Below are 14,748 nucleotides of genomic sequence, written 5' to 3' on the forward strand. Positions count from 1 at the left end.
TGCCGAGTGTAATATACGAAAGTACAGTCGTCTGTAAACAATTTTGTCATTTTTTTCAGCGTGCGTAGAGCACGCTGAACGCGACGCGACTAATGAACGAGCACGTTAACAATATTAATTCCGATGAGAAAGCGTTATCCTTATCATTCGTGCCCTATGAAAAAAAAAAGGAAGGAAATATCGCTGACAAAGTCAAAATGACATGGATCGAATAATATAATTTGTACGTATTATATAACATATCACAAGAGAAATATTACACATATTCCTCTTTCTATTCTTTCTAATATCCTACTTTATAAAATAAAGTTGTGAAATAAAGTCGACATGTACGTGATATAATTCTTATACATGACTTCCCTTCTCAATTAATTTCTAACAATTATATAGTGAATTTTAAATTATAGATAACAAAAATAATCGAAAATATATATTTAATCATTTTTTGAATGTTTTTCTCTCTAAAATAATAAATACATGACGATATAATTCGTAAATAAATTATGAATATTCATTTATATATAAGTACATATATAATTATATATATATAATCAATTTCTAATAACTAATAGAGTATAAAATACATCCTTATATAATTTTTATAATAATTAATTGTCGATCATTTTTGTTATACATTATTCATGTTATATTTGCTTACATAATATTGTCTTGCAATATTATAAATCACATCTTTATATAATACTTCATATGATACACTTATATTACTTTGTTTACAATATATATATTTCTGCGTACCAATATATAGCATTAATATCAAATTAATTTTAAAAAAAGAAGCAAATATATCCTATTATACTTATTATTTGAATGTAGAACAGCTTGAGCTCACCAAACGATTTTCGCAGCAGCGGAGTAAACTGCGTTGAACCTGTAAAATTCATTCAAATTATATTACAACGTTTGAGATAATCAATATTAAAGGAAAAGCTATTGCATTAAATTTTCTTATCTTTGAAAAGTATTTAATAAAATTACTAAATAACTTCCAAAAAGACGTTCAATAAAATTATAAAATAATTTTCAAAAAAAGTACTTTCAATTAATAAAATTATATAAATTTTAAAAGAAAAACGTAATAAAACTGTAAAATTTTATTAAATTTATGAACAAAATTTTCTCTAGTACCTCTTTTATTTAAATTATTTAAATAATTCATCTCAGCGATAGGCCACAGTGTTAATCGCAAATATGCGGGAATAAATGATCAATACCGCAAATATAATATGATAAATAATTTAATGTTACTTTGTATATACACATATGCATGTATGTGTAATAAATTTTACTCACCCTCCGATTGCTCCGCTGACGCCCGATGCCTGCCAGGCCTCCACCTCCTCTCAGGTTAGGTCAGCTCGCATTGGCACTCTCACTCGCGGAAACGCGGTTATATAATTACGATCGCGTGCGATCGTTATACGATTATTATCAGACGGACAATACGACGATCGCGCGGCTCTCTTGCCGCACGCCACTCCCGACAATAAATTCCTATAATCGCGCGCGACGCGCACTTTACTCATGCGATCACGACGGAGATGGAACGCGAAAGAGGACAGACGCGTAAAATCGCGAGCTGTTCGACAGACGCCCGTGACGTCATCACGCGAGCCCACGGAATGGAATTATTCTCAGGGATCATCGAGCCGATTTAACGCGACTGATATTACACGAACGCCAAACGTCAAACGCTTCCGACAGACACGATGTTAATTACGAATGCGCTTGCTAATTAAACGCGTCGCGTCGCCGCTCGGACTCGGGCGTCGATCCGCTTCGTGACTACCGTGCCGCCAACAAGACGTTCGACCTCGCCAACTTCATACCGACGCCGCGCGTGATACGACGCGAGTCAAGTCGGCGGCCTGCCGAAAGCGCAAATTTTAATGGTCGAGACAATGCCCGCGACATGACTCGAGCGGGACATTAAATTCCGCGCGCGATTGAACGTGTGGCAGTCGACGCGCGAAATTAACTCCGTTATACTTCAATCACACGTAAGTCGCGCGACTCAACGACTCACGTAGTACGTACTTGCTGCGTGTCCGCGGCACGAATTAAGGGGTACGCGCAGGATCACTCCCCGAGCTTGAAGATCCACGCGAGAGACGGTCGTCGGGCACGTCGTAGGGTTACGTTAGGTTGGGTATCCCGATCCACCTTTGGCTCCCGAGAGTAATCCGCGTGCGGGACACACGCACGACCGGCGCGCCTTCCGCGAATGCGGCGGGAACCACTCTCGGCCGCACTGCGCGAACGGCGCGCCGGTTAGCGGAGAACGGTGCGTCTCTTTGTCGCTCGCGACGCTCCTCGTAATACGTCTACTTATCACGTCGCATTTCGCGGAGTAACACCTACACGCCATTACGGTGGCACACGGCGACTCGCGGCTGTTCGTCGGTATGAGTGCGTCGGGACGGCGGCGCAGATATATTTTTCGTAAAACGGACGGCTGGCGCGGCGCGCGCGGCATACGCATACAAAAACTGCACGAGTGACCGGGGGCGCCGAGCCGAGCACCCGCCGGCCGCCCCCCCCCCACCACCCACCGCCTCGCTGTCGCTCGGCCGCCCCCCACCACCCACTACTTGCCGCCGCGCCCGCAGTGCCCGCACTGCCCGCGCAGTAATCTAGCGCACGGCGCGCTACGAAGGTGATGTTGTGTTGGGTATTTTTCGCCTTAGATTTCGATGGACTATCCTCGCAGGGTGCTGCGCATCGTCTTGCCGCTTCGTTTAGTGGACTCGTCAGCGTCGCTCGGGGCAACGAACGTCGACTTGGAGTAACCTCTCGTCGGATTTCAGTGTCGCGGAGTTAAGTATAATGTAACTTTCCAGATCTCGCTTGAGATCGAGCGCATTATAATAATAAAAATTAATAAAGATATAAAAAATATATATATCTTTAGTCAGGAATATCGTCGTGCGTATATAATGTATACATATATAACAAATATATATATATATATATATGTATACGTTATATCATAATAACGCATTATTATAATTAAAATGTCTGAGATAATAAATTTGGGAGGTGAAAGATACAATACACGACGATATTCCTGACTACCAATCTTTTGAGATTAATTGAAAATACCCAGTGTATATTTACAAAAAAAGTGCTCTAGAAACGAGAAAGTTATGCAAATTTTTACAATAAGTACATTGTTGTGTACGTGTTTTCGATATTATCTAATTATATTATCATAAGATATTATATTCACTCGTGTTTCGTGCTTAATTGGCCGCCGACTTGATTCGCATCGTATCGTGCGCGGCGTCGGCATAAAGTTGACGAGGTTCGAATGTCTTGTTGGCGGCACTTGGTGGCACGTAGTCACGAAGTGGATCGACGCCCGAGTCCAGCAGCGATGCGACACGTTTAATTAGTAAGCTCATTCGTAATTAACATCGTGTCTGCCGAAAGCGTATAAGTTTGGCGTTTGCGTAATATCAGTTATATTTATTATATAATTTGGAGTTTACTATTAAAGTTTGATTAAAAGAAGAAACAGTAGAAATAATTAGCTAATATGTTTAGGTATGTTAAATAAATTTATTTAAAAAGAAGTGAGCATAATTTTCTCGATAATATGATATACAAGATACAGAGTGCCAAGTAATTGTTTGATGTTTTAATAATGTATTCTGGAAAGAATTAGAAAATCCTAGATCAAGAAACGCGATTTTAATGAATTAAGAAAATTAAGTCGCTACGAGAGATTTATCTTCCATAATGTTTTTTTAATGTATTAAAATAACAATTTTACTTCTTTCGGAATATAAAATATTAGAGAAGGAAAAAAAAGAAAAAGTATAATAGTGAAATTAATTTCCACAGATTCTTTTTCAATAAAACAAAAATAAATTTTAGTTGTTGAGAGATAATGTTTTCTAAATAAAAAAAGTATTTCCTAATAGAAGATTGTAATAATTTATCATATATATAATATTTAAACTTAACTAGTATTAATCATTTGATCAATATCAATTATACCTAATATTTACGTGTAAGAAATTAAAAAATTAATTAAGCGATAAAAATTTATATTGTCAGTGGAAACCTACTATAGACATTAATTCGATATTCATGTAAATATTATACATATAATTACGGATTTAAGCTTATGAATTCTATGTAATATTACCTTTAATTATTTAAAACTCGGAAATTGTTGCGATCACTTCCTACATAATCGTTAAAATGTTCACGGGTATAATTAACAATTGTGTGAAATTTTTCGAAGAAATCGCGTTTTTTTTTAATTTAAAACTTATTATCTTAAATTCCAAAAAAAAATACGTTATTAAAATATTGTCGGCAGATTACGCACTCTGTGCAGAATGTGGATAATGGACGGATACGTTTAATACGCGAGAGGATATAATGCATATAGCGTTATCCGAAAAAAATGGACTCTACGTTTTCGTACGGAATAACCGTATCCATTTTCTACCGATTTTACGGCAACGCTTGCATAGCGAAATATAATTCCCGCGCAGTCGTAACAGATGTTCCGTTCACGTCAAGAATAAAACAATCATTCGAGATGAGATTCTCCTCGTTAGTCGGGCTGTGTTTTACAGAAATGTCAGTAGGTAAATTTGGACAAATTTACTTGAAGCGTCGCTCGCTATAGAAAATAAGATCATCTTGCTCTTGCTCTTGCTCTCTGGAGAGATGGGAAAACGCGGGACGCGGAGGAAGGGGGAGGAGCGAGTAAGGAGGAGCTCCGACGATAAATTAAATCCGCTTTTAAGAGCACCACTTTTCCGCTGGAAATGCTCATTAGCGCTGATTGTGAGGCAGCTCGTTCACGTTCCGCGGGGCGCGCATTCTACACACGTCGGCTATGCAGTTTGCCAATAGCGATGCGGTCTCGTCTCGAAACCGACCGAAATCAATCCGCGTCTCGATCTCACGTAACAAACGAACTGAATTAAACTGAACGAGGATCGTATTTACCACAGCCGAACGCTTTTAGATATATTTTTCGTCGTAACGAAATGATATCGCGAGAGGAGGTAAAGAGATAAAATTAGAGCGCGAATAAATTGCGTAATACGCGAATAAAGTCAACAGGGATGGGCGAGGGAGAGGAGGGGAGGGAATGGGGAGGGATAAAACAACGCGATTAATTTTTTTAATTGTATAATTATCAGCGGTGGCCGTTGCCCGCCTCTTTTGCGAGCGTGTCGGACGCGTTTTTTATCTAATTATCTCGATTGCAGGCTTATTGTATCGCTGACGACGGGGGCGAATTGAGTTAATCAACGCAATCGACGGACCGAACGCGAATCGATAAACGTACGTGTAATTGGACCGTTTCCGACGGCGAGTCTCGGTAAAAAAAAAAAATAGAGATTCGAGTCTACGACGAAATCCTATACGACTGGTAGAACATTGCCGATCATGAATGACAGGGTTTTGCGGGCCCAGGCAGAGCATAACTCTTCCGTGTAAATCATGTACGCCGCGGGCGCATAATGCGCTCCCGTATTATTGCCGCTCATTGTGGAATTGCCGCGCGAACTCTGCCGCTCTCTCGTGTACTACTCGCCTCTGTATAGACGACGATAACGCGAACAACACAACAGGAAGCGGAGAAAGACGGACGTATACACGGTCGGTGATGGTTGGAAATAGTTTCGACGCTCGTTGAATGAACCGGACCCCGCGAGTCGCTAAACGGGCAATTTATGCGCCGGTGTTATCGGCCGGACGAGGGAGAAACAACCTGTTCGTTAACTCATTTGACGACAAGGGGACGACGAGGGCGACGACGACGACGACAACGACAAAGTGCTCCGCTTTCCAAGTCAAACCGCCTACGATTTACCATTCTCCGTCTGGAAATTAGTCCCGTCTGTCGTAGACAGACCGGGACGTCTATCGACAGACCGCGCGCGACTCGAATGATTCGTCTCGCTGCAATTGAGCGATACGGGATGACGTTTATAACCGTGTAGCTGTATATATATATATATATATATATATATATATAAATCTAAGGGCAGAGAGAGAAAATCAGACGAGATCTTCTCTTCTCCTCCTTGAATCCGCGTGCTTGAGAATACGGATGCAGCCCACTAAATATATGTACGTATAGTCGACCAGCAGTTAGTCACGGTTGCAAGTGTCCGATTTAACGTGGCTGCTTGACTTCGCGTGCATTTCCAGATTTATACGTCTAAAGACGAGGAAGATTTAGCATTTAGAGACGCTTGCGGCGAAATCTCTCTCTCTCTCTCTCTCTCTCTCTCTCTCTCTCTCTATCTATCTATTTATCTCTCTCGCTCTTGGAGATGAGCGCGGAGAGAGTCTGAGGAATTTCTCTCCACGGTTCTTCTAATCTCAGCGAATGCCTTATATCAAATTATGATACCTAATGCCTCGCATAATTTACGCGTTTGCTCGACGGTGAACGGCGTAAGGCATCGCAAAGCACCCCTGTCTACTATCTCCTCCCTCTTTCTCCCGAAGCCCGAGTGAAGAGATCTCATGGAGAAACGCCGCGGGTAAATTTACTACGCCCTACATTAGACACGGGCGTGATACGCGAACTCCCCCCCGGAAACAACCCGCGAGAATTTCAGCAACAATTTTGCTCTCACGTCGAACGTTGCAATGCCGCCGCGTCGCGCCGAAACTCCTTTGCGTTCCGATCAATGAACGGATTGACGCGCGTCTTAATCGCTCAATTATTCACAAATAACCGCATACGAGAGACGTCTATCACGAAAATGGCACAAAGCCGATTTCGAAACATTGTGAATTTCGGCAAAGCGCGAATATAACTGGCGCCGCAGTGTTATTAGCAAGATTTTCAAAATAACGCCCACATGTTTAAAATATGCGACTTGTACGTCTATAATAATAACTACAAACTTCTTAAGAAATTCAAGGTATTGTTCGCAGATCCTAGAAGAATATTGGATATTTTACAATTATTTTACACGGAAAGAATAATTTTGCCGAAAGATTTAGCTGGGTACAAAAAATATTGGAATTTTGTTAGACTATAAAAATAATTATGTTGGAAACTTAATATTGATGAACAATGCTGCAAAAAATTTTGATATTCTAGCAATCAGTTCGTGTTTCCAACAAAGTTATTTTGATGCTCCAACGGAATTATTTTTGGATTTGTATCTAGCTAAATTTTAGGAAAATCGTTTCAGCAAAATCGTTCTTCCCACGCATAACAGAGATAAAGGCAGCAATCGCAAATTTACTAAATTGCCAGTAATGGGTAAAAATGATTAATGTTTTCTGCATAAAATACATCGTATATTTTTACCTCTACCAATTTTTTTACAAAATAGAGGTTTGAATTTTTTAATTTTTAAGCGTGAAAAACGTTGCAAATTATTTATGATCTTTTTACGACCTTTCGTAGAAAACGCAATAATTTTCTTTATAGAAATTTTATTACGTGCGACAAAGGAAAAATGTGAACAAATAATAAATTCAATACAATATTCTCAAATTTACAGAGTTAATATTTGTGTGAAAATGTGTGAGATATGAAAGTACACATAAAATATTCTGTACTGAATTTGTGTAAGAATCCTAAAAATGTCAAACGTTCAAATTCAGTATCGTTTCACGTATTGCTGTAATGCTATTTACACGCAGCTTGCAATGTCCTCTAAATTGACAAAGCGATCCGCATAAAATTTGAGGATCTAAACAGCTCTCTCTCTCTCTCTCACATTGTGAGTATGTGGAAATTGCCCTCTTACCTTGCAATGGGTGCAGTTGTGGATGACGGAGTACGGCTGGGCGCAATCGTAGCGCGCCAGTACCTCCTCGAATTCGCAATGCAGCCTCGAAGCCAGGGCATCAACGAGCAACAGCTTGTTCAAGGCTTCATCGCACTTCTTGCCGCCGTTTAGCACGTCGTAGAGCGGACCGTCCTCGCCCGGCGTCAGGGCGTTGAACACCGAGTGCTCACAGCAGTGCCGTAGACGCAGCTCAGGCAGCCGACGCAGCAGTTTACTTTTATTCCTCATTTGACAGATGATCTTCTTGTGCGATTCCTCGAGATAATAAAGGCACTGTTCCTCCCCCTTCTTTTCGTCGATGCTACCACCGTGTCGACTGCCGCCCTCGCCTCCGTCCTCGATCCACTTGGAAGCGTTTTTGCATGGCTTCGGGCAGTGCTTGGGCACCTCCGGCGGCGGTGCTCCGCAGCTACCCTGAAGATCGGTCGGCGCTGGTCCCGCCAGATCGCAGGCCGACAGCCAGGGATTCATTTGATTCATCTCCCAGGTGTATTCGTTGTAGGGGTGCCGCTGCTGCTGCTGTTGATGACGAGGACGCTCGCTATTGGTATTGTAATCGCTACCCTGAACGTATTGTTGCGAATGCTGGTATTGGTTCTCGATGACCGTCGGCGACGAGAACAACGTGTCCGGCGGCGTGGTGTTACCCCGTTGCGCGGGATTCTTGGCATGCGCGAGGGTCGGGTTCTGCGCGAAAGTCGAGGCGAGGTGACCTGAGGGACTGCCCGAGCACAGTAGGGGCCACGCCAGGAGGTACAGCACGAACAGCAGCAGCCTGTAGTAGCTCCTGCGTACACGCGGCTTGTCCCCCGTTCTTCCTCCTCCTTCTTCCCCTCCGCCTCTCCCTTTTCTCCTAGTAATTGGCTTTTGGAACCAGGCAGTGTTATGGCTACGTTTCCTCTCGCTACACCGTCCTCCTCTTCGTTCACGCTCGTCGAACATCTCGTCCACTGTCGGGTACCCGCGACCGTAGCCATCGATGCGTTCGCGATCCTTCTTCCGATCAAACGAAGAAGATTGCGATGCCCACTGATCACTCTTGGATACACCACTACTCGTATCCTCCCCGGTGTAGGCGTAGTCCTCGCGAGACGCGTGCTCGTTCGCGTTTTCATGCTCGCATTCGTCGCGCGGATTATCCGTAGCACTAGCATGCGCGTCGTCATCGCTAATTCCGTCATGCTCGCATTCGTAGGCTTCCTCGGACCCACCGTAGATCCTCCTTCGTTCGCAACGCGCTCGTCCCTCGTTGTCATCGTCGTCATCACCGTCGTTTTCTCCATCGTCATCGTCGTCTCTGTCATCGCTATAGGCAGTGTAAGCATGCACGTCGACGAAAGAAACGGCCGAGGTGGCCACGTCGAGCCCGTCCTCGGAGATCGCTCCGCTCCCTCGTCTTCTTCGTGACCTTCTTCTTGCTCTTCGTGCGAATCGCGGCGGGACTCGCCGTCGTTGTCGCGGCGACGGACGAACGGCGCGAAGAAGAACGCGTGTCCGTGCGCGCAACGCGTCGCTCCCCTCGTTATCGTCCTCCTCGTGATCCTCGTGGCGATCACGTGTGCGCGCGCGCACCGCGCCGCGCGAAGCGAAATCGCGAGAGATGCGAAAGGCAGTGGCAGTTCCGGCTTTCTCATCGGGTCCGTGCCCGGTTCGGTATAAGTTTCGGGCCTCGTGATGGTGCCGCGCGGCGGACGTGCCACCGTCGTCGACGACGCAATCGCGATTCGACCTGGACGACGCGTAAGAACGACACGCGGCGCGGTCGGACCGTACGCACTCCACGAATGAGGCCGACGACAACGACGACGACGACGATAACCAGAGCTGCTGCTCCTGCTCCTCCTCCTGCTCCTCCTCTCTCCATTTTTTCGACGTAGGTGGTCCCGTGAGTCCGAACGGGTCGAGCCGCATGGGCGCGACGGGATAATCGGGGACGCTAACGTCCCCGACGTCCTGCCGTCGTCGTCGCGCTCCTCCTCGTCGACGTTCCTCGACGCGCACGTTCGTAGCTGTTGTACGACGCGACGTGCTCCCTCGCCTTCCTCCACCACCAAAACCGACCGATTCTCTCGCTGCCGCTGCCCTCGTTTCCTCGGTATCGCGCACGTCGGCTGATGACAAAAAAGATGACTCGCGGTGGACTTGTGGCGTAGATGATCCGTGTCGCAGCCGGGCTGCTGCAGAAGGCCCCGCATCGCTGCCACCAAATCTGAGGCCCGCCTCTCGGCACGCGCTCTGCTCTCCGACACTCGACTCTTCGTGCACCCAGAACGCCGCTCGCGACGCGACCCGCGACGCTGCTGCAGCTGCTACCGTTGTTTCCGGTACGTCTGCTGAGACACGACGCCAGCAACGCTGCGCAACGCGACCGTTCAGGCGACTCCGCTGCCGAGCGTTCCTCCGGAGATATATCGGAAATATTCTTCCGCCACTCGATAACTCGCGCCAGATTTTCCTCACTCTCCCTCTCCACTGTGCAGCGATACACGTCAACGCCTTCCTGGACGGGTGATCGAGCCTCGACGTATCTCCGCTCCCGATCGGAACGCTCTCCACTCGTTTCCGTTTCTCTCTTCGTTCGCGTCCCTCGTCGCCGCGGTAACGGGCAAACTCGCGCCACGATAATCCGCGCCGTCGTCCACCCCGTCGCTCTGTCGGCGAGCGACCACTCGCCGGGGTAACCCCGCTGTTCGATGATGTCAGCCCCGCTCGTGCGTATCCCGGACCAGTCGCCCAGGTGCCTGCCTGAGCGGCCCGGGTTGGCGGGGCCCTTAGAAGTTCCCCTGGACCAGCGTACCACGGCCGACCGAGACGGCGGCGACTGCGACAGTCGCGGCTGCTGCGGTGGTTGCGGCGACGACGACAACACCGGCGAGGAGTTCCTCTCTCGACGGCGACAGCAACAACGGCAACGCAACGCGTTCGTAGTAATCCACCACCTCCGCTTCCGTTTCTTCCTCCTGCCGCGCCACTTGCACCTCTTGCACCACCACCTCGTGTCTCTCGTCGGTCTGGCTGTGCCTTCTCTCCCTGCTGATGCTGCTGTTGCTGCTGCTGCTGTCGCTGTCCCCGCTGTGCCAGGTGTTGTGCGCCACTTCCGAGTGAGCGCGACGACGCCGGCGGCGGCGGCAGCTCTCGACGCGCGCGACGACGTTGCGTGTATCGAGGACGACCTGATGCGAAAGCACCTGAACAACACCCGCTTCGTCGTCGTCGTAGTCCCCCTGCCGAGGCTCGCGAGCTCCCAGTGCGGGACACCGAGGTTCATGCTGCATCCTGAACGCCCGGCTACGTACCCTCCTCCTCCTCCCTCTCTACCTCTTCTACCTCCTCCTTCTCCTTGCACCTTCTGCTGCTGCCTGTCGTCGCCGATGATCACGGCCGGTGGTGCCACGACAATACGCACCACGATGATAACCACGACGGCGACGACAGCGATGACACGGACAGCAGTGGCAATCTGTTCAGAAATCGCCGCACCCGAGACCTCATGGACGTATCCCGAGGTCACTGCGCGTCAGTAACCAACTCGACCCGAACCGTCACTAAAATGAAGAGATACGAAGAAGGCGCACTCACTCAAATTGCTTCGGAATCCGCAACGACGACGGGGGATGAACACACGGCGACTCAAACTCGACACGGCGACATTGATGTCACAAGGTGGTGATTCTTCGGCGGTGGTTCCTGGGCGAGAGAGGGAGAAAGAGAGTGAAGGTTATGACGTTTCACCACTCAAACCACACCATCGCCACCGCCATCCTCGCGTTTGCCTATTACCCGGAGGACGGGACGATCAGAATTAACTATACCCGTAGGAGAATTCACGCGTAAAGCCGGAGCGCGCACTTTTTTTCCTCTCTCTCTCTCTCTCTCTCTTTCTCACGGTTCTCGACTACTATGCTTCCGACGGAGAGCGAGAAGGACGATGACGGTAGGGTTATCACGGCGACGACGATGGATATGGGCAGACACCAGCGGGTATCTCGCGGTCGCGGCGAAGAGGGAACGTACAAAGGGGGGCATTTATTAGGATTAGGATATCGTCGTCATAGCGGGGACTGCCGCGACGCTGGAGGTACGCGCTGGAGGCCGCTCCGTGCTGGCGGTGGTGCTCGGGACCCTGCTGCTGCTGCTGCTGCTGCTGCTGCTGCTACTGCTGCTGGCACCACCGTCGTCGCATCGGCGCATTGTCACCCCCGTGTGTGCAGCCTTGTCGCGGCGCTCCTTCGCGCCCGACGATTCCACTCTCGGATCTCGGCGATGGACGGCGGGCACGCGCCACCGAAGAAATAACGCTCCGTTCGGACGGATCCTCTTCGCAACAACGGCGACAACGATGACGACGACGATGCTAACGATAACGACGACGATAATGGGATCGGAATTAATGACATCCACTCGTCGCGCGTTGCGGTGAAAGATTCCTCTCGGTGAACACTGCGGAATCTATGCTATACGCGCTGCTCACGATGTTGTCTTCATCAATTCTATTCTATTCTCCCGATAGATCCTCTTTGAAGTATCGTTTACCTAATTAGGAGAGTCTACCCTCTTTATTTCTCGCATCTCTTTAACGCGCTTGCGATACCAATACGCACACGTGCGACGATCTAGCGCATGCACAGGGAAGGGAGAGGCGATGTTCCATGTATGTGAACGCGCAAGCACGTTCCTCCTCGTCGGCGCGATCGTCGATGGGATTGATTACTGATCGATATTGATAATTGGATATATTCGTTATTTATTGTTTGCCTTTCTCTCTTTCTCTCTTTCTCTCTGCTTTCGGAGATGTAATGCTATTGCTTCGCGCGCGGCCTCCAGTTAGCTATTTATTAGCCTGCGCTTGGTACGTTAGATGCGCTTCGACGATCATATGATGATCGCGAACATCGGCTAACGTTGATCACGAGCGGGCGTTCGCGAAAGGGGGGGAATGGGGGTGACGACAGATAAAGACAGGGTAGGGGGTGTTGTTCGCGCGACACGTACGACGGCTTCGAGAGGGTTACGGCGAATCCACTCTGTTCGCGCCCCCCCGAACGGGGGAGGGTTAGACCCGCGTCGGGTGCGTCGGGTTGCGCGGCGGCACGACGCGGGGATCCGACGTATCCGGATGTTACACCGAGGTTGGTTAGTAGGTGTGCTCTCCCCTTTATATTCCCTTATATATGTATATCTCGGCTCTAAAGGACGGTGAAGGCGACGGAGGTGGCGGAGGCGGCGGTGACGGTAACGGCGGCGACGGCGATGACGGTCGTACGTCGGTACGGGCCCGGCGACGTAGGAAAGGACGACAGGGAGCACAGTGGGCGAGCGCACCAGGCTAATAGTAGGACACACACACACAACTCATGTACACACCACTCTTTGCTCGCTCGTTTTCCTCGCTCGCTCGCGCCTCGAGCGCGCGCGCGTGTCGACACGACGTTACGAAGAAGAAAGAGGAAAGAAGAAACACCGCGGAAGCGCGATCCGCGCCGACACCAGGCACTGCGCGCTAGCTCGTTATCGGCTAGCTCCTGTACTACACGGACGTACCCGAGGATCCCTCTTGGAGAGACTCGTCGCAAAACTTCGGGGGAGAGCGCCCTCTCTCCACTCGCGGATCGTGTCCCTCCGTGTCGTGCTGCCGAGCGCGCGCGCACCACGCACCCCCTTCGCATCCACCCCTATCGCTCCCTTCCCCTTTCTTTCGCCAACCCCCCGGCAACCCCCCGCGTATACATCTCCACTCTTCGCGTCCTCCGCTCTGCCTCCCGTTCTCCATCCGCGTCTCTTTCCTGCCTGTTCATCCACCTCGGCTTCTCCCTTCTCCCTTTCGCGGGGTGCGCTAATCCTCTCTTTCTCTCTCCCGTTTAAACCCCACAGATCTCTCTATCGAGAACTTTCATCCGCCCTCTCTTTCTCTCCCCCTATCACCCTCGTCCCCGCGGGAAGAGATTTGTAGGGCGGATTCTTTCTCCTCGCGGAAGTCGCGCCACCTGCGTTCTCGTTCTTGTGCCCCCGTGGCAACGCGATTCCCTTCTCTCGACGGGGGCACTGACGACGTTAACGGGGTACCGTTCGCCAACAAACGTTCTGGCCTTCCGTTTTCGCGATCGTCGTCGCATATTGTGCCGCATCCGATGTATCTGGATTTCTCTCGTATCCCTCATCCGTGCGGGTCTCTCGTGCCCACGAACGTCGATGACGACAACATGATGGGCGTCATCGAGCGCAAGCCGCCATCTTCGCTCTCGCGCCGCTCCCCATCCGGGGACGGCGGCTTCGAGCGTTTCCATCCCCCCATGCGATCCTTCCCCCTCGCGTTCCGTACATCCCTCATCAACCCTTCGTCCACACAGCCGCGATCCTCCTCGCTCATCCCCTTTCTCTCGCCTCTTCTCGCATCTTCCTTCATCCCCTCCGTCCCCTTTCTCGCTCTTTCTCTCTTCCTCCTCCTACGATTTCCGTTTCTCTCTCGTACGTCGGAGTCGCATTAACCATTCCTCTCCTTTCCTCTCCACGTCGCTCCCTCCCCTCTCTGTTTCCTTCTCCAGCCACCGCCTACCCCCGGCGCATACGGCGCTACACACACGGTCGCTTTCCGACTCTTCTACCTCTCCCCTCGCTTCCTCTGATCCCCGCGGAGAGCTCTCTCTCCGTCAGCCACCGTTTTCTTCTCCGTAACTTCCCCGTCGTCCCTCCTCCTTCTCATCCTTCTTCTTCTCGTCGGCTGCCACCCCGCCAGTCCGTCTCATACACCCCGGCCACCCCGTGCCCTCCCAGTGCCGACGAACGGGGCGCTCGCCGAAAAAAAGAGAGGAGAGAAACCGGCCCAAGTACGATCCTCGACTCTCTTGCGCGCGTGGCGCAGTATGGATTTGTGCTCGTTCCGAGATTCGAGCGACCATCCGAACGACCCGAATATATCGGCGGTGGTAGCGGCGGCGGC

General features: G+C 49.3%; 1 protein-coding gene across 1 annotated transcript in view; it reads right to left on the reverse strand.

Moving 5' to 3' along the window:
• Positions 1–9,722, reverse strand: part of LOC105452055 — a 60,130-nt gene extending 50,408 nt beyond the window's left edge. Inside the window, exon 1 of the mRNA XM_011692866.1 lies at positions 7,770–9,722. Within this exon, the coding sequence (XP_011691168.1) occupies positions 7,770–9,722 (1,953 nt within the window). The remainder of the gene's footprint in view (positions 1–7,769) is intronic.
• Positions 9,723–14,748: the final 5,026 nt, after the last annotated feature.

This window comes from Wasmannia auropunctata, unplaced genomic scaffold (assembly GCF_000956235.1).
Source record: "Wasmannia auropunctata unplaced genomic scaffold, wasmannia.A_1.0 LD336038.1, whole genome shotgun sequence".
In the NCBI taxonomy this organism is placed as follows: domain Eukaryota; kingdom Metazoa; phylum Arthropoda; class Insecta; order Hymenoptera; family Formicidae; genus Wasmannia; species Wasmannia auropunctata.